At 39.7% G+C, this 21,989-nt stretch overlaps 1 protein-coding gene across 1 annotated transcript; it reads left to right on the forward strand.

Moving 5' to 3' along the window:
- The first annotated feature begins 20,080 nt into the window (after nt 1-20,080).
- Nucleotides 20,081-21,529, forward strand: LOC145075553 (uncharacterized). Its single transcript, XM_079021757.1, has one exon. It carries the CDS (start codon nt 20,081-20,083, stop codon nt 21,527-21,529), a length of 1,449 nt encoding a protein of 482 aa, XP_078877883.1.
- The last annotated feature ends 460 nt before the right edge of the window (nt 21,530-21,989 follow it).

Raw genomic sequence — 21,989 nt, forward strand, 5'->3', positions numbered from 1 at the left:
GAACAAAGTCGTTTTACCGCTAGTACGCCTCATTCACGAAGCCGGTCTATAAGGTGGGTATAAGGTTGTTGCCTATAAAATGGCAACTTAATGGGTGTCCACTCTCACCCACCGCTTGCTTGACCGGTGGAGGGTCGTTAGCCGAACGGGTAAGACAAGGACTTACAAATTCTCATTAAAAGTATGATGAATATTATAAAGTAACTAAATGTTTTATTAAATTCCCAATCTTAGTTACTTTAGTAAAAATGTGAATAAGGTGCTAATCCATGAAATTACACTTTACACTTTGTTTAAGTCGTTGGTGGAGCGTGTGTGGTTAACCGGCACACTAACTTGGACTTAACAAGGTAGGTAAAGGGGGACTTAAGGTTTATTATAGTATCGATGGAGCGTGTGTGGTTTACCGGCACATCGATTGAGTGATAAACTTTAAGGGTACCGAGTGATTTGCATGGTTACTTCACACCTCGTTTTGTGATCCTCGGCATCCCAGTCACAAAACTTGGAGGGCACACTCGAGATTGAAACATGCCTTTGAAAAGTTCATTGAATCTCAAAGAATCTAGGAATTTCTAAGAACCAATTAAAAAAAACCTAATATCTAATATTTCGGTTTTCGTGGTGGAAATTGGTGAATCGTCATTCACCTACCTTTCAAATATGTTATAGCTTGGATTACGACATACCTCTTCCAAGTTATAATATATTGTGATTGGATCCTAGCCTTAATATTACATTTGGGTGTTTTATTAAGGACTCTCCTAATATCTAAACTAATATTGTCCATTTCTTTCAGATGTCTTCAAACAATGTTGCTTCTGGCTCTAACCCTAATAGCTCCTTTACCCTTATGAACTTGTGTGGGAAAGTCACCTTTGATGGATCCAACTTCAATGAGTGGATCAGAAACATCAGGATGATTACCCGCTACGAGGACAAAGAATATGTCCTTGACAAGGAGCTTAAGGAGATTGATGAGACCACTGCAACTCCTCAGGAGATCGCTGACTTTCGGGCACATGAAAGGGATGCTACGAAAGTGGCTTGCATCATGATGGCCATGATGACAGCGGAACTCCAAAAGTCTTATGAGGATTTGTATCCTTATGAAATGCACTAAGATTTGATGGAAAGATACCATCAAAGTGCACGACAAGAGAGGTATGAAATCATCTGCTCCATGATAACAGCCATGATGAAGGACAGGGAATCCGTCACGAGCCACATGCAGAAAATGCAAAGGTATGTGGATCGTTTGCTAAAGCTTAATGTGAACTTCCCTGAGGATCTTGCAATAGATATCATTTTGCACTCCTTACCATCGTGCTATGATCAATTCCTCATGACATATCACATGAATAAGGAAGAGGTCACACTTAGCAAACTTCAGGGACTTCTCAAGACCGCAGAAACAGGTCTTAAGGGGAAGTCGGTTGTTAACACTCCTACTCCAAACTCTACTCCAGTTTTGGCAATCGGGAAAAGTCGAGGGAAGAAAAGAAAGAGATATTCGAAGGGTGCCAAGGGGCGGACCCTTGATGGCTCTTCTTCAAGTGGAACCAAGAAAGGTTTCATCACTCCTTCTTCTGACCCAAAAGAGGCTGAATGCTTTTATTGCCATGAAAAAGCTCATTGGAAGCGGAACTGCCCAAAGTACCAGCAGGATGTAAAGGATGGGAAAGTTAAACCCAACCATGCAGGTATTTACACTATCTTATCTAATAACTCACCCCATTCTAAATCTTGGGTCCTTGATACCGGTTATGGTATTCATATTTGTTGTGACTTGCAGGGACTAAGAAGAAGTGAGAATGTGGAGCAAGGAAGAATAAACTTGATCATGGGGAATAGGAAAGCTTCACCTGTCACCAAGGTTGGAGTTTATACTTTATCGCTAAGTAGTGGGTTTAATTTAGATTTGAATAAATGTTGTTATTCGCCAGGAATGGCAAGAAATATTATTTCCTTTCATGCTTTGTACAAACAAGAGTTTACCTTTTTGTTTAATAATGAAGTTGGTTCTATTGATGCTTTCTTTAATAATGTTCTTTATTTTAAAGCATTACCTTGTGATGGTGTGTATGAAGCTGTATCTATTGTAGATAAATTAGGAAATAATGTTTTGTGTATTGATTCTATTAATAATAATAACTTGGATAAAGCATCATTATGGCATTGTCGCCTTGGACATATAAGCAAGAAACGCATAGGCCAACTCCAAAAGGATGGAGTCTTGGAGTCATTTGACCTAAAGTCAGATGATAGTTGCGAATCATGCTTACTTGGAAAAATGACAAAGTCACCCTTCACAGGCTCGTGTGAGAGGGGTGAAGGTTTGTTGGATCTTGTACACACGGATGTGTGTGGACCATTCAAACATGCCACAAGGGATGCTAATCATTATTATTTGACTTTTACTGATGATTACAGTAGATATGGATATGTCTACCTAATCAAGCATAAGTCAGAGACTTTCGAGAAGTTTAAGGAATTTAAACAGGAAGTCGAGAATCAATTGGGCAGGAACATTAAGATGCTTCGATCCGATCGTGGTGGTGAGTATCTTAGTTCAAAGTTCCTTGACTATCTTAGGGAATGTGGGATTGTCTCACAATTGACACCTCCCAGGACACCACAATTGAATGGTGTGGCTGAGAGGCGTAATCGAACCTTGTTAGATATGGTTCGTTCCATGATGAGTCTAGCTACGCTACCAATCTCATTCTGGGGGTATGCCTTAGAGACTGCCGCCCATATTCTTAATCTGGTCCCTACAAAGAAAGTTGCCAAAACTCCTCACGAGATGTGGACTGGTAAAGTACCTAAACTAGACCACATCAAGATTTGGGGTTGCGAGGCTTTCGTGAGACGCGAGACTCATGATAAGCTCGAACCCCGAAGCGAGAGGTGTATTTTCATCGGCTACCCACAACAATCCTTTGGTTACCTCTTCTACAGACCTAGTGATAATGTGGTCTTTGTAGCAAGAAGAGGAGTTTTTCGAGAAAGAGAGTTTATAAGCCAAGGAAACAGTGGGAGGCAAATTGATCTTGAAGAAATTCAAGAGTCAAGTGGTGAAGGAACTTCAAACCCTAGCCCTCAACTTGAGGAGGAAACTCCTGTTGAGCCAGTTGATGTGCCTGTACCTCTGAGGCGTTCCACGAGAGTTAGGAATGCACCTGAGCATTATTATGGTTTCCATATTACTGCGGAAGGTGAGACACTTATTAGTGATGAGACACTAGTAGGTCTGGATGAACCTAACAGCTACATGGAAGCCATGGCAGGCCCTGAGGCTGCTAAATGGAAAGAGGCTATGGATAGCGAGATACAATCCATGTATGAAAATCAAGTTTGGAACTTGGTTGAGAATGTACCTGGTCGTAAGACTGTAGGGTGCAAATGGATCTTCAGGAAGAAGACCGACATGGATGGTAATGTACACACTTATAAGGAACGACTGGTTGCAAAAGGTTATTCTCAAACTCCGGGAGTTGATTATGATGAAACCTTTTCACCTGTGGCCAAGATAAAGTCTATTAGGGTTCTATTAGCCATTGCTGCATTTCATGACTATGAAATATGGCAAATGGATGTCAAAACCGCTTTCCTTAATGGAAAGTTGGCTGAGGATGTTTACATGGTTCAGCCAGAGGGTTTTGTTAGTACCGAGTACCCCAATAGAGTGTGTAAACTCGAGAAATCCATTTATGGATTGAAACAGGCACCTCGCAGGTGGAATCTTTGCTTTGATGAGAAAGTTAAGGAATTTGGCTTTTCAAGGAGTGAAGATGAATCTTGCGTCTATATCAAGGCTAGTGGGAGCATAGTCAGTTTTTTGGTACTATATGTGGATGACATACTACTAATAGGAAATGACATCCCAACCCTGCAGGAAGTAAAGTCCTGGCTTGGGAAGTGTTTCGCTATGAAGGACCTTGGTGAAGCTGCCTATATCCTAGGGATAAAGATTTTGAGAAACAGGAGTAAAAGGCTAATTGGACTTAGTCAAAGTACCTACTTGGACAAAGTGTTAAAAAGATTCAACATGCATAACTCCAAGAAAGGTGAGTTACCCATTCAGAGTAACGCCAGATTATGTAAGACACAAGCCCTAGTACTGAGGCTGAGATAGCAGAAATGAGTCGACTTCCTTATGCTTCAGCTGTAGGATCGATCATGTATGTTATGACGTGTACTCGACCTGATGTAGCCTTTGCTTTGAGCATGGTTAGCAGGTATCAGGGGAACCCTGGCAAGGAACACTGGACTACGGTAAAGAATATCCTCAAGTACCTGCGAAGGACTAAGGACTGGGTCCTTACCTTCGGTGGGAGTGATGACTTGAGAGCTGTAGGGTATAGTGATGCTAGCTTCCAGACTGATAGGGATAATTTCCGCTCACAGTCGGGCTGGGTCTTTACCTTAAACGGAGGAGCAATCACTTGGAAGAGTTCCAAGCAGGAGATAGTGGCTGATTCTACTTGTGAATCAGAGTATATAGCGGCAAGCGAGGCAGCAAAGGAGGCTATATGGCTAAAGAACTTCATCGGAGACCTTGGAGTTATACCAGCTATAAAAGAGCCAATGGAGATTTTCTGTGACAGCAATAGTGCGGTTGCCTTAGCCAAGGAACCAAGAGATCATGGGAGATCCAGACACATTGACAGAAAATATCACTTCATCAGACATCGAATAGAAGAAGGGATCCTCGTGGCGAAGAGGGTATCATCAGATGAGAACCCAGCAGATCCCCTCACGAAGGGACTGGGTAGGGTTAAGCATCTCCAGCATGCTCGGAGCATAGGGCTGAAGGATGATATAAGTTTTAGTAGTTAGATAAATTATGAAATTTGTAAAGTGTAATTGACATTTGATGATGAATAAAAGGTGTTTTATTTATGAGTAAAGTGTTGCTATCTCTTTTCAATCGTTTACTATATTTCTTTTGCATGTTTTGACTTCCAGAATAATTATGTTTGGTATATCATATTATTCAAACCTCCACAGTCGGTCATATGTCGGAAGTAGGTATGAATCAAGACTGTCATGATTGGTTGCAGAGGTCTAAGGTGTTGGACATGGCTACAACAATAATGAGTGCTCATAAGTTCTGAGCATTGGAAACAACCCACGCTCACTGGAATCACTTCATGGAATTTTATCTCGAGTGATCGTGAGACGGTAATATCATATAAGTATTCAAACCTAGAGATATGATTTGTTACTTACGAGTTGGTTATGCATTGATTGTACGAAAACGCATTGGTAACTCGATGTTATAGAACGTGCTTTTGTGTGTAATTCAATGAGTGGTAGAACAAACATATGAGTCGAAGTTTATCTGTTCCTTCTTGGATTAGAAGCTGATATTTGGGCCCCTCGATGATTTTGTTTTGACCTATGTACCGGGCCCGGTCAGAACTAAATTGATGTGTTCAGTTGAGTTCTATGTCAAACAAATCAGAAATCGGGAAACAAATGTTGGACAATAAGCAAGACAATGTTCCTTGTATTTGTCCGGCTGATATCTAGAACAGAGGATTATATGATCACTTATCTAAATGGCGCGTTCTAGTTCAACAGAGTTTAAAGAGATACGATTGCTGATTGGTTCCTGAAGTTATACTTGCAAATATAGTTACTAGACTTATCCAAGTGGGAGACTGTTGGATATAGTGTGTAAGTCCATAACTATATTTGGTATATTTGAGAATAGTACAAGTTATGATTTATTAATATATTATAAGTTCTAATATATTAATATAAGATCATATTATTTAATTAGTAGTGATCTATAATTAATCTAGGATTAATTTAGAGATCAAAGATATTACTAATTAAATATGGGCTTCTATATTTATATAGTGTGGGCTAGTGCTTATTTGGAATGGGCTAGGCTTGCATGGGAAAAGTCCATGGATACTCCATGGAGCTTTAACCCATGGATCTCATGGAAATGAAGAGACATGGGTATTAGGGTTTACATGGAAGTAACCCTAATCCATCACACTATATAAAGGAGGCTTTGGTTCTTGAAATCAAGCTAGTGAACACTAGTTGACACTTGTTGAGGTGAGGGCCGATTTCAAGATAGTAGTGACTATTCTCTCAAAGTTCCAAGTTTGTGGTGATTTGTGATTTCCACTTGAGGCATCCACACTATTGGTGCTAGGCTCTAAAACTCCAAGCAATCAACTACAACTTCAAGGTAAGTATTTCTACTAGCTTTATTTGATTCATGTTCCCCATGCCATGCTAGTTAGGATATGAACCTTGGAAAAATAATTATTTGCATGTATCTTAGACAAACATAGATCCAAGGTTTATTAGGGTTGCATGTACACTTAGGAAGTGTTAGAATGCTCAAAACCCAACACCAACTGCGGCCGGAAGGGCCATACTGTCCGATTTTGTAGGGCATCACCCAAACCTATCTCGCAAGTTTCAGGTTCGGGAGTGACCCAGACTTGTTACGCCTACGGTGAAGCTGGCCATTTCAAGAAAAACTGTCCGAAGGCTGGGAATGCTGGGGGAACTGGAAGATTACTCGCTATCGGTCACACTGAAGCAGTGGCGGATCCCACAGTAGTCACGGGTACGTTTCTTCTCAACAACTCTTATGCCTGTGTCTTATTCGATAGTGGTGCAGAAAGAAGCTTTATAAACCAAAACTTTAAACACCTACTTAAACAATCCCCACAACCACTAAAAGAAACATTCGTGATAGAAATGGCTAACGGGAAGACCGAAAGCTCTAACGAAATCTACATAGGTTGTACCCTCACGTTAGACGATCACTCATTTCCAATCGATCTTATACCAGTCTCAATCAAGAATTTCGATGTCATTGTTGGTATGGACTGGTTGAGTATTCATCGCACCGAAATCCTATGCTTCGACAAAGCCATACGCCTGAATCTTCCAAGTCACTAAACCCTATTGATCTATGGAGATAAACCCAGTATGGGCCTTCGTATCATCTCCAGTATTCAGGCCCAGAAATATTTGCGTAAGGAATATTTCGCCTTTCTGGCTCACGTCGTCGACACAAGTCAGAAAGTGAAAGATTCAAAAGACATCCCCGTTGTATGCGATTTCCCTGACGTCTTCCTAGAGGATCTTCCAGGTCTACCTCCCAAACGTCAGGTTGAGTTCAGAATCGACCTAGTCCCAAGAGCTACCCCCATAGCTAAGTCGCCCTATCGTCTAGCGCCTGCCGAGATGCAAGAACTATCCGGTCAACTCAACGAGCTGCTCAGCAAGGGCTTTATAAGACCAAGCTTCTCACCTTGGGGAGCTCCGGTCTTGTTCGTGAAGAAGAAGGACGGATCGTTTCGTATGTGCATCGATTATAGGGAACTCAACAAACTCACGGTAAAAAATCGCTATCCTCTCCCTCGTATCGACGACCTATTCGACCAACTACAAGGAGCGAGTTACTTCTCCAAGATTGATCTTAGGTCCGGGTATCACCAGTTACGGGTATTAGAGGAAGATGTTCCGAAGACAGCTTTCTGAACCCGTTACGGGCACTACTTTTATGGAACGAAGAGCGTAGTGTACACTGATCATAAAAGCCTCCAACACATGCTGGAACAGAAAGAGCTCAATATGAGACAACGCCGATGGGTCGAACTACTCAACGATTACGATTGCGAAATTCGATATCACCCGGGGAAAGCCAACGTGGTAGCTGACGCCCTGAGTAGGAAGGAGTATTCTGGTTGAAGAACCAAGTCGTTGACAATGACTATCCATTCGCATCTATCCGCACAGATCAAGGAGGCTCAGCTGGAAGCCTTAAAGCCTGAGAATGTGACGGGAGAATCCCTGCACGGAATGGGTAAAAGTTTGGAGGTCAAGGGTGATGGAGCCTACTACCTCATGGACCGAATCTGGACTCCGCGCCACGGAGGTTTCAGAGAGGTGGTCATGAAGGAAGCACACAACACTCGATACTCCGTCCACCCAGGTTCGGATAAGATGTATCTGGATCTCAAGAAGCTATACTGGTGGCCTAACATGAAAGCGGAGATCGCTACCTTCGTGAGTAAGTGCCTTACTTGTGCGAAGGTCAAGGTCGAATATCAAAAGCCATCGGGACTCCTCAACAACCGGAGATACAGGAATGGAAGTGGGAGCGGATTACAATGGACTTTATAACCAAGTTGCCCAAGGCAACGGGTGGGTTGGATACCATTTGGGTCATCGTCGACAGATTGACCAAGTCTGCACACTTCCTACCCATCAAGGAAACGGACAAGATGGAGAAGCTCACAAGAACATACCTTAAGGAAATAGTACGGCTGCATGGCGTCCCTATATCTATTATCTCAGACAGAGATAGTAGATTTACCTCGAGATTTTGGCAATCACTACAAAAGGCACTAGGGACGAGGCTGGACATGAGTACAGCCTACCATCCGCAGACTGACGGACAAAGTGAGAGGACGATCCAAACTTTAGAAGATATGCTGCAGGCCTGTGTGATCGACTTTGGTAAATTGTGAGATACACACCTACCTCTTGTGGATTTTTCCTACAACAATAGTTATCATACGAGCATCAAAGCAGCTCCATTCGAAGCCCTCTACGGCCGGAGGTGCAGATCCCCTTTGTGCTGGGCTGAGGTGGGTGACACTCAGTTAGCTAAACGACGAGTTCCTGATAGCGCTCTCACTGGTCTGGAGATCATTCGAGAAACGACCGAGAAGATTGTTCAAATTTACGAACGATTAAAAGCCGCTAGGGATCGACAGAAAAGCTACGCAGACAAGCGAAGAAAACCCTTGGAATTCTAGGTGGGAGACCGAGTCCTTTTGAAGGTCTCGCCCTGGAAGGGCACGATACGCTTCGGAAAGCGTGGAAAGCTGAACCCAAGGTACATAGGGCCTTTGGAGATTCTCGCCAGAATCAGCCCCGTAGCTTACAAACTCAACTTACCCCACGAGCTAAGTAACATACATCCTACATTCCACGTCTCAAACTTGAAGAAATGTCTGTCCAACGAGACTCTCGTAATTCTCCTCGACGAGATCGAGGTCAATGACAGCCTCAACTTCGTGGAAGACCCTGCGGAGATTATGGATCGGGAAGTAAAACGAACGAAACAAAGCCGCATCCCAATTATGAAGGTTCGGTGGAACGCCAAGCGGGGACCGGAATTCACTTGGGAGCGCGAGGATCAGATGAAACTCAAATATCCCCATCTTTTTGCATAGTAGTTCAGTAATGACTCTCTGTATTAATTCAAAATTTCGGGACGAAATTCCCCTAACGGGGGGATGATGTGACAACCTAAATTAAATTCCGTTACATAATCCCGTTTTAAGTAACGAAATTCGTCGCTTTATAAAAGTTCCGTAATATTTGGAGTCGCCAATAAATAAATATTTATTTATATATATTTCATGTCATTATTATTCAGTATAAGTAAATATAACTTGTTAATGTTAATCTCATTAAACAAAATAAAGTTATATTACCTTTCAACCACTTCACCCGGGTAAAAAGTTTAAACCCCGTTAAACTTTAGCATCGGGTAGTCGTGTACCGGGTGCAATACCCGAGGCATATATAAAGGAGGTGAATACCACCTTACATCCTTTTTACCACCCACGCACTCTATCTCACTACTTTCTCTCTCTAGACCCGATTTCGACTCCAAAACCGCGATTTCCGGCTTCCAAACGTAAGATTTTCCTTCCTAACTTGTTCTAAACATACATCATTGTATCTATAACTCAAAAATCATATGATTGGGGGGTAAACAAGGAGTTTACGGCCTAAGAAGCTCCTTAGGCCGTAAACACCCCAAAACATGGCCAAGGTCCCATTTTTCCTTCCTTTAGGCTTGTGTACTAATTAAGGAAATTATCTAAGAGGGTTTGGACATCAAAACACAAGTTTTTAGGGCACAAAAGAGGGTTTACGGCCCAAGCATATGCTTAGGCCGTAAACACCCATTTTCCATGAGAAATGGCCCTAAAAACTCATGCAAGGCATGTTAGAATTAAGATATGATTTTAGGAAATGCTTAGGGCCATTAAACAACACATTTTGAGGGATAATATAGAGTTTATGGCCCAAGCATAATCTAGGACCGTAAACTCCCCCAAACAACACCAAATGAAGGTTTAAACCCCCAAATTGTTCCTAAACACTCACTAGAAATTATATGGGATTGATTTAAGGGCCTTAGCATCCATTTTTGGGAGTAAACAAGAGTTCACGGCCAAGCCTAGGGGCTTACGGCCGTAAACTCCAAGGGAGTAAACTCTTGGACTCCCCCGTAACTCCTTTTTGGCCTTGTACAATTCCCGAGAACCACTTCTAAGCCCTAAGACCCCGAATCAATGCTAGAATATCTAAATGTTTTAATAAAAAGCATCAAATGACTAATTTCTTGTAAAACACATATTCCATATGTTAATAGGGTCTTAAAAGGGTGTACAAGTCCTTATTTGGTACCAAACACTCAACCGACACTTTCACCCGATTTACCTGATTTACTCGGTTTCTGGTGAGTTCATACCCCTTAATGAACTTTTCTAATGTTTTCATATGTTTTAGGGGGGGGGGGGGACACAAGTCAATTATACATTTTTATGAAAACCAATCACATGTGATTTACTACCCGTAGTTCAAATCACATGTGATTTATCACTATGCTTTATAAAAGAACTTTACGCTTTCAAAACTACTTTGGAAAAATAAACTATTTTCTAAATGTTTTCTTTAGTCAAGATTTTTAATAAATTACTTTTCTTATAAAATGTATCTACACTAATATATTTATATAAGTAAGACTTGAAGGGCTTAGGACCGATAGCTCGCCTTATTTCCTGTTCTTGTTTGATGTGGGCTTAGTGTTTTTGTTATCCGTCCGACTGTCATTGATTTCTTAGTTATATATCATGTATATCAGTGTTAGATACGAGCATTTTTATCTCATTCGTTACCTATATTACTTAACTGCCAAGAACCATACACACTAAGTTAACTATAATAGGTATAGTTAAGGTCGCTAGTACTTGTCACCGCTACTACTGTACATACTATAGTTCATACTATTACAAAACGATACATTAATAAGAGAACACACTATGAACTATATAAAAGACTACTACACTATATTACAAGAGAAAACACTAATCTGGAAGATAACACACTAACTCTCTACAAGATACTCTACGCGCTACATATTGTGACCAGAGCTTTCCGGAAGGAAGGCGACGCTACATGTATAGATCTATACTGAGCAGACACTATTAGATCCCGACTGTTAACTTCAGTCCGAGCCGAGCAAGCCCAGGGATGGCACTACTTCTCTACACTGTGCATGACCGGGAAGGTCATGGGATTCCTCTATTACTCACACTATTGGTCACATGAAAAGGAATACACTGCATCCACACTAAAATACTAAGACTAAAGTCTCAGTTAATATCCCGAAGTAAAATAAGTATCTATTACTAGTGGAAGTTCGCACCACTATCACTGTCAACAGGCATAACTTTTCTTTTACCTACTATATACTGGAGATTTAGTACCTCACTTTTACAACAAACTGTTTTCAATGATAAAACTTACATTCAACTTAGAGTTTTCACTTACGATGTATTTTCTGGAAAATATAGGATTTTCTAGAGTTTTCTACTACCTATAAATGTAAATTGCAGTTTTTCACACCATATGTTCTAATACAATTTATAAAAAATTCACACTAAATTCTTATGAACTCACCAGCTTTATGCTGATAATCGTTTTCAAAATAACTTGTATCCTCAGGTCAAAGATAGACAGGTACAGGTGCAACATTTCGGAGAAGATGGAGCATACAAGATCCATCTCTTATTTTTGTATTACTTTTGGTGCCTATTGAAACTTTACAGAACACACTTGTAATTAAACTCACTATGTAATGAAATGGTTGTATGTTTCTTGTTTTTACTATTATGCAATTGTGATGATACTGTACATGACGTCCTCCACCCCGAAACGTATTCCGCCGTTATCGGTTTTGGGGTGTGACATTTGACAAATGTTTTAAACCTTCTCTAAGACATGTCAGTCAAGTTACTTTCTTAGAGTATAACTCTAAGAATTGTTTTTGGAACGAAGTATGAATCATCTTCTTGATTTAACCACTTTAACATTTCACAGGTCCTCTTCTTATTCGCTCTACCATACATTGAAACCTTTTCCAATGTCTCAGAATTACACTTAAGCTTGTAAGTAAAACCATATTTACTGAGCTTTAGTAAATTATGACGAATAATGTTATCGATATTTTGTGGTGGACTTGACCAATGCACAAGAATGTGTACTTGATCCCTTTGTCCTTCACTTGACTCACATATACATGTTAACAAGGAATTAGTCTTAATTTTTCCAAAGATGAAAAATTCTCATTCATCATGCTATACAACTTGCATGATTCCAAGTTTCGGTCTTATTGAAACCTTGGGTGACGAGAATCTTTCGTTATTTGGTAAATTTAGACACTACCACAAATTAAAGAATCAAAATCATATTTCCACTCTTGCTCTTAATGGAATCTTTATAAGCAACAAAAATTTTCACAAATGCCATTGTAAGGATATTTTAAAATAAATAAAATCAAATTTTTTTTTCTTTTATTTTAAAACTTTGCGGAAAAACTTATCCTTACAACCCATATGAAAACTTGTTGTTATTTATTCCTAATCAATACTCATAACTCCTAAGAAGTAGCTCAAGAATCCGATCTTCAAACTATGCGATAGAAATCCATCTACGCGATCAAATTCAACATATTCTTTCTTTAAGTTTCTTCACTTTTCTTTGATTCTTAAAACATCAACATGTGACCCAGTCACATCATGTATCAAGAATCTTATAATAGAAACTTAACAGAGTTAGATAGTGGACTTTACCTGAAGTAGAGTCAAACTTATTGATTTTAACATCCTTAGGTAAAATGGCAGCTTCGCAACCAATGTCCCTTCCTTTGGCAATTTAATATATGGACACTTTGGTAATGGAAGATGGTACTATCATAGACATAGCCATTCTCTTTACCATTTGGTCAACCGAGTTGACTATGACCGATCCCTTTCCATTGGGAAGAGAGAGCTTTACTGGATATCCAATGTTACATTGTCAATGTCCATAAGTTTTAGGAAGTTGATCTTAGCAAACAGATAAGTTCATTAAGGGTCTTGTCGTAGTCTGTTTTATAGGAGTCCCAAAGGAACTCACTATGTGACTTAGAAAATAGTTGAGCCACCAACTTTCTCAAGACTTTGACACCCAACTCTCTCGGCTTGTCAGTATGTGACTACATCTCCAAGATGTGACCACACATAGAGCTTTACTTGCCAATAGGGCTTGAGTGACCTTAAACTTTTCAAGAACTTGTGGATTAGGGAGAATAATTGGAGGAGGTGAAAGAAGTATGATTTCCATGGGACATCATCTTCATTTAGGAAAGCTTGTTTCAAGAGATTTGGGAAGATCATAAATGTCTAAACTAGACATCTTTTGGGAGATATTCAAGATAGTTGATTTAAAGTCCTTAATATGACACCCAATATGAAATATTAAGGCTAGGACCCAACAAACTATTTTATAACTTAGAAGAGGGATGCCGTAATCCAAGCTATAAAATATTTGAAGGTAGGTGAATGACGATTCACCAATTTCCACCACGAAAACGAAATATATATTATTAGGTTTTAATTGGTTTTTGAAACTCCTAGATCATTGAGATTCATTGAACTATTCAATGGCATGTTTCAATCTCGAGTGTGCCCTTCAGGTTTTGTGACTGGGATGCCGAGGATCACAAAACAAGGTGTGAAGTAACCATGCAAATTACTTGGTACCCTTAAGTGTTTACCCCTCAATTGATGTGCGGGTTAACCACACACGCTCCATCGATACTATGATATACATTAAGTTACCCTTTGCCTACCTTGTTAAATACGAGTTAGTGTGCCTGTTAACCACACACGCTCCACTAACCGACTTACACAAAGTGCAAAGTGTAATTTCATGGATTAACACCTTATTCAGTTTTTCCTAAGTAACTAAGATTGGGTATTTATAAAAGGTTTAGTTACTTAGTATTTATCATTAATACTTTTAATGAAGGGAGAATTATAGACCTTGTCCTACCCGTTCGACTAACGACCCTCCACCGGCCAAGGAAGCGGTGGGTGAGAGTGGACACCCATTAAACTGCCATTTTATAGGCAGTAACCTTATATCCCCCTTATAGACCGGCTTCGTGAATGAGGCCTACTAATGGTAAGACTGACTTTGTTCTTATACATACATATATATATATATATATATATATATATATATATATATATATATATATATGTATTAACTATTAATATTATAATAGTATAATGGTGTATTTTAAACATTTAAAATACTTGGTGGTTTAATCTATTAATTAAACTATACTCTTAATTTGATTAAACTTAAACCACGTCTTTATGGAATTATTAACTCTTTTAACTAGACACTTTAATTAATTTAATGAAGTCCATAAAGTTTGAACTTTAACTTTTAAAATCTTGGGTTTGGAATTAAAGTGTATATGGGGTTTGACTTTACAAATTCCAAAACTTGAGGACAAGTTTTGAACAATTCAAAAAACTTATGGTTTCCATAACTTATGAATTTTAAAGTGGTTTAATGGAAAAAACCCTTCAAGTTCCATAACTTGTAGACAAGTTATGGAAGACTTTAAAAGCATTAAAAAATGTGATTTTTCATGTAACTTGAGGACAAGTTACAAAAACACATATTATGAACAACTTCAAGATTAATTTGGATTGAAAACAACTATCTCATAATTTTTCCTATTAATCTAAACAAACTCATAAACATGAACATTCATAATCAACATTTTTCAAGCATCATATAAACATGTATAAAACTTGAAACTTTGATTATTATCCTTTATTTGGATGAGAATAAACATTACTATAGTATCAAAAAACAAATTTTATGAACAAAAACACTTTGCGGTAATGATTCTAATCCAAACCAGGCCAAAAAACTCGAAGATAAGCTGTCAGGGGGTCCAACTCGCCGAGTGCATGAACCAACTCGACGAGTTGGAAGAATTTGTCATCGACTCGTCGAGTCTGCTCTCCCGACAGCAAAAAATTCGATTTTTTCCAGTTTTTTTCAGCAACTTGCATCAAGTATAATTGAAGACAACCTATGGCTCTGATACCACTGTTGGGTTTTGGTATACTACAACATCATATGGTGCACATACAACCATAAATACCTTAGATCTATGTTTTCACTAATTATACATGCAAATGGTTTCCAAGGTATTAATCTTACAACTAGCATGCATTTAACATAAAAATTATAATATACTAGTTAGCATGACATACCTTTTGATGGAGCTTGAATTCTTGGTGTATTTGGCCTTAAAGAGCTTAGCCCCAATAGTGTGGTAGCCTCAAATGGAATCACAACACACCATGAACAAAGGATGAACTTGAGAGAGAATTCCATGCACACAAAAGACACCATTAACTCTAAAAAGATACAAGTGGCGATTTTGGACAATGAAGTATCTATTTATATGTGGGATTTCTAGGGTCATGGATATAACCCAAATCCATACCCATGTGTTTTATGATCCATGGTTCATGTGGCCCAACTTTTTATGTATCCATACATAAACTTGGTCCAACATGGATCATAAGCCCAACACATATAAATATAACTAATTATCATAATTAGTCCCCATAGATTTAATTAGTCTCTTTTGACCACTAAAGTAATTCCAAATTAATTCTTAATCAATACTAATTAAAACATATGATTTCATATTAATATATTATAACTTATAATATATTAATAAACCATAACTAAGCTTCTCTCAAAAGTCCATCCTAACAGATTGTACTGATGATATGCAACCCAAATGGACCATGCTACTCTCAGGTTGAATACATACCAATAATAGTTATGGGCTTAGACACCTAATCCAACAGTTCCAACCAGTGAATGCTCAAATTTTCTACTGCTTCATTCAAGATTCGCTCCATGGACCAAGGAGGAAATAACAGTTTCTTGGAAGCTAGGGCAGTTTGAGCATCACGTTCCACTTTTTCTTTTTCTTCTTCCTCTCTCGCAATGTGTAAGTTTTTCATCGAGAATGGCATCACGAGCCTTATATTTCAGTTTCTCATTTCATTTTCTTCCTCTTCTTCTTCTTCAACCATTTTCTCATTTCCCTTTGAACCCGAAGATACATTACCCTTCGGTTCAGATTCAGAAACTTTCACTTTTACTTTTTCACCAACCTTCTTGGGGTCTTTTGAAGATGGAGGCTTCACCGATTCTCCCCCTTGTTTTGGAATTGAGCTAAAATCCGAAACACCCTCAAGGCGATTTAGCATTGCGAACGTCGGGTGGAGTTTGTTTGCAAGATGATTCCTAACAGTGATGGGGATCAACGGATCACGAGCCTCAACAATATTAGATAGCATGGAGTTGACATCTAAAACACAACTTTTTGTGACAACTCTCTCATTCAAGAGCTCATTGACGTGCTTTTTTCATTCTCCAATTTCACATTCAACACCTTCACTCTTTCAGACTTGAGTGCAAGAGCATCCATTATTTTGCTCTCAATAGCTAAGTCATCTTGAAGCTTGGTGATTTTGGATGTGATAGAAGAGTTTAGCTTAGAGTTGTCAGTTTGAATTCCTGTACGAACCTTCTCGAGAGCCTCCTTCTCAGTGCGAAGGGATACACTCATATTCGAGATTGCATCATTGGCTTTGGCAGTGTTGGTCTCAAAGGAGCTCTGAAAGATGCTCATGAAGGCTTTGGCATCAGTAATTAGTTTATCAAATTTTTCGATCGCTTCCTTGGAGGTCTTAGCCGAATCCTCCACGACTTTGTTCGCCTTCTCTAGGTTCTCAACGTGCTCTTTTAAAGTTGTTTCTATTAAAGCTTTGACTTCTTCCTAGGAATATGCATTGTTGGATGAAGTGTTGGAAGATTAGATTAACGAATCCATTTTCTCATTGATGGTTTTGAATTGTTTTTGAGTGACTAGAGCGTCATCGTCACTCTCGTCTATAACACGAAAAGGACTAAAGGTGAAATTTTCAAAATTTACATCACCTCCAAAAATAGTATCCAGATCATCCTTGCTTAGTGGAGAAACTAGTGGTGTTGAATGACCGACTGAGAAGCCCTTGCCCTTGCCCTCGCATCAGATGTTTTGACAGTGACTGGAGGTTCGTCAGTGGTAGTGGTTGTAGTGGCAGTTGAATCTATGAAGAAGGTGGTCTGGGTTTGCGAAAGCCCCAAGGATACTAGTGGGCAAGGTGCAATTGTGATCGGAGTAGAGACAGTAGATGTGGGTGAAGATATGGAAAATTCCTGGAATAGACCTTCATTAATTGGAACGGAAGTTGGGATTTCAAACCTTTCGTCAGGGTTCGTAGTTACAGGCTCCGAAACCTGTGGATGAGATGTAGTGGAAGCATCATCCTCCTTGTGAACCTCTTCCTGAATAGGAGTCTCCGAAACGGTGTGAGACTGCGAATCCTCCTGGTCACTCGGAGTTGGAGACCTAGGCGTACGAGCCATCTTGTTAACCCTCTTCCTTTTTGGTGCCTGTGGAGGTTCAGAAGGACCGACTTTCGCAACCCTCTTTTTACCTCCCTTTTTGGGTTTATCAACCTCAGCAAGAATTTGTTACAATTCATCAATCAGTGGGTAAAATCCTGAGACTGGCAGACTGCGATAAGCGCGCAGTACTTCGCTCGCAGCTGGAACCTCTTGCAAAATCACTTCAGGAATGGATCCGATGAAGCTGAATTTGGAGGTATCAACATGTATGATGTTCATGGTTTGGAAAGTTAGAATCCCTACCATTATTGAATCTTCGAGCACTGGGATGTTGAGTTTGTTGATTTCCCTTTGAACGACAATGTACCAGAGACAAGCACATGAGATTTTACTGTGTCGTGTGGTAGAGTGGGTGCTTTTGACCAACTGGCAATAGAAAACTGAACCGTAGTCCAGGTTGATGCATGAGTAGATTCTATACATTAGTGATAGGTGCATTTTATGCACCTATTTTGCATGTTTATTTCCGTCTTTTTATAGCATTCTACTTCATAATTCTTGCATTTAGTTGATTATTAGGGCAATTACATATTTCATTAAGAATGCCTGGTACTTCACTATTTTTGATTTATTTTGCAGGCATTATGGAGCATGGAGCGTGGAGCTTGGATGCATGGATGCTTGGATGCTTGGAGCGTAGAGCTTTGGAACATGAAGAGAAGATGAACCGGTCATTCCATGGCAGAAAACATGAAGATGGAGCCAACAGTGAAGACGTTTTGGAATTTTAGCAAAAAGCATGGGCCATGCCAAAAACACATGGTCAAGACAAATGGCCATGCCAAAAACACATGGTCAAGACAAATGGCCATGCCAAAGAAAAACACATGGGCAAAAGGCATGGCCATGCTAAAAACGCATGGCCTCATGGCATGTCACGTGAACTTTAATAAAAGAGCAGGAGACATCATTTTGAAGGGGGGACGGTTTTTGGAGTAGTTTCTGGCGATCTAGGGCAATTTTGGGAGAATTCTTGGAGCTTTTGAGAAGACTTAATCATTGCAAACATTTGGATTTCATTTTTGTAAGGATTAAACATTCCAATTCCATCATTATTCTTGTTTGATTTGTTCTTAGCCATGTGTGGCTAAGAAACCCTAGTTTCTAGTTCTTGTTCAAAACATGTTAATTGCTTGACTTGAAGCATATGATTTGATGTTTGATTTGTGATTCTATTCTAGTGATTATGTTTTTGTTTAATTAGAATCCTTGAATTTGATTTGTGTTTGATTGGCCACTTTCATGAATTGAATTTTTGTGCAGTTAATTAACTTTTAGGGCACCTAATCGTTCTATTGAGTTAATAATTGGTAACAAGCAATAAGTTTTCTTATTGTAAAACATATATCACATGTTTTCACACTTCCGAGCGTATGATAAGAAATGAACATTGTTGGGAAGCTTGTACAAAACTTAATGCGGTTTTTCAATACAATCTAAGAGCGTGTTTAGGTTGAATTAGTAAAGCTAGGTCTAATCAAAGAGCGTGTTTTGGTTAGATAATTTGGCAAGCGAGAGTTATTAGAGGTGTTAATATCTTTCAGTACCAACATAGAATAGCAATCTTGAATTACATCAAGTCATAATCAAGTTGAACAACAACATTGAGAACTAGAACTAGAACCATTCAATCAATTTGTTTACAAATCTATTTCATTTCGTACATGCTTTTAAAGTAGATTGTTATTTAGTTATTTAATTTTGCAAACAAACCCCCCCTTTGTGACCAAAGTACCTTGTGCAAAAAGGTATAGACTTTTATTCCGTGTCTCTGTGGTTCGACCCTGCTTGCCTTGTACTACTTTTTAGTGCATTAAAGCAGTGTATTTGTAGTCTATTGTACCCCTATTATTTGTTGGGTCTGACACGCCTAACAAATTGGCGCCGTTGCCGGGGACACGGTGTTACTAATTGTTTATGCCTAGATCCTTTCGTACAGGTATACCACTACCAATTGACTCGGAGATAGAGAAGACTGCAAAGAAGTTAAGGAAGCAAGCCAAGCTTCGTAAGAGGCAACCGGTTTCCGGTACTTCTTCATCATCCAATCCCCCGATCATTAACATTTGGGAGGATATTACCCTCTCAAGTGTGTCCGCATCCGAAACAGAAAGTCCATTACCTTCACCTCAACCATCCTCATCCAGAAATACCACCCCACCCTCTTCACCTATTCATCACAACCCAAACACTACACCCACAGAAACTTCAACCACTACTCATACCATGGGAGACAACCATGGAGGGAATCCGCCTCCAAATCCACCACCCGAACAAACCCTTCGCCAATGGGCGAGACAAGAGGTTACTCAACAACCTCTTTGCATCACCTATCCGGCAGCCACAAACCTTGAATTAAAATCCGGTCTCATTCACTTACTCCCAACCTTTAGAGGCTTAGAAAATGAAGATCCCCACAAGTTCCTCACGGAGTTCCATGTTGTGTGTGAAACCACACAATGTCACTGAAGACCAAATCAAGCTTAGGGCATTCCCCTTTGCAGTGCAAGACTCAGCAAAAGATTGGCTTTATGACCTTCCACCGGGGACGGTCAACACATGGGTAGATCTTGCACGCCTCTTCTTAGACAAATATTTCCCAGAAATGAAAGCCTCAGCCCTAAGAAGAGAGATAATTGGGATCAAACAACACAAAAGAGAAGCCTTTCATACATATTGGGAGAGGTTCAAAAAGCTTTGTGCCCGTTGCCCAAAGCATGGTATTAGTGAGTATCAAATCCTTCAATACTTCATTGAAGGCATGAATCCTTGGGAAAGAAGACTTCTTAATGCTTCAAGTGGAGGATCTTTGACTGACAAGACCCCAACGGAGATTCGGGATCTCATAAAAAACATGGCGGAGGATTCAAAGCATACTAGTCAAGATGAAGATTGGTACACAGATGCACCTCGAGGTGTAAAAGAGGTGCACACTCCTCAAATTGAAGCTCAACTATCCGAATTGACTAAGGTGGTAATGATGCTTGCTAAGGACAAGGGTGTGCAATCCACACCCCGTCCCTGTGGCATTTGCACTCAAGTGGGACACCCGACTGATATGTGTCCTCAATTGCAAGAAGAAGAATATGAAGAAGCAAATGTTATAGGAGGCTATTCCGGGCATAATCAAAGAACTTATGATCAGCCCCGAGGCAATCAAGGGTGGAACAACAACCAAAACATGGGTTATCAACAAAGACCCCCACCCCATTACCAAGTAAGGCCTCCATTCCCACAACAAAATTACCAACCGAGGCAACTACAACCCCCTCAACAAGCTGGATCCTCAAATATGTCCTTAGAAGACATAGTCAAAAGCCTTGCCACCAGCACCCAAAGTTTTCAGCAAGAGACCAAGGCAAGCATCAAGAATCTTGAGCAACAAATGGCACAACTTGCTCAATCAGTGAGCAAAATGGAGAATCAAGGAAAGCTACCTCCTCAAACTGAAAAGAACCCAAAGCACAATGCTTGTGCAATTAGCTTGAGGAGTGGAAAGAAATATGACGGCCCAAAGATGCCCGAAGAAGAAGAAGAGGAGTTAGTGATAGAAGAACCACCAAAGAAGGATGAAAAGAAAGAAGAAATGGTGGAGAAAAAGAAGCCGGAAGAGAAAGAAGAAAAGATCACACCACCACCTTTTCCATCAAGATTGAGCAGCAACAAAAAAGAGAGAGAAGATAGTGAAATCATGGCAATGTTCCGGAAAGTTGAAGTCAACATTCCTCTCTTAGATGCGATCAAACAGGTACCTAGGTATGCTAAGTTTCTTAAGGAACTTTGCACATCTAAAAAGAAACTACGAGGTAATGAGACAGTGAAAGTAAGTGAAAATGTGTCTGCAGTTTTGTAGAAAAGGATGCCCCCAAAGTGCAAGGATCCAGGTGTTTTTACCGTTCCTTGCAAATTGGGAAACTTGTATGTCCCCCGTGCTATGCTAGATTTAGGAGCTTCAATTAATGTTTTACCATATTCTGTTTATAAATCTATTGGCATAAGCACTTTAACAAAAACAGGGGTAATCATCCAACTTGCAGATCGTTCTATAGTACACCCAAAAGGTGTATTAGAGGATGTTTTGGTGCAAGTTAATGAGCTTGTCTTTCCTGCATATTTTTATGTGCTTGATATGGGAGATGATGACCATCCATCCTCGAGTTCCATACTTTTAGGTAGACCATTCTTGAAAACAGCAAGAACAAAAATTGATGTCTACAATGGTACATTGTCCATGGAATTCGATGGGGAGGTCATCAACTTCAATATCTATGAAGCAATGAGGTACCCAAGTGATGTTCATTGCATAAATTTTG

This window comes from Lactuca serriola, chromosome 9 (genome assembly GCF_051521515.1).
Source record: "Lactuca serriola cultivar US96UC23 chromosome 9, Lser_US96UC23_V15, whole genome shotgun sequence".
Classification (NCBI taxonomy): Eukaryota; Viridiplantae; Streptophyta; class Magnoliopsida; order Asterales; family Asteraceae; genus Lactuca; species Lactuca serriola.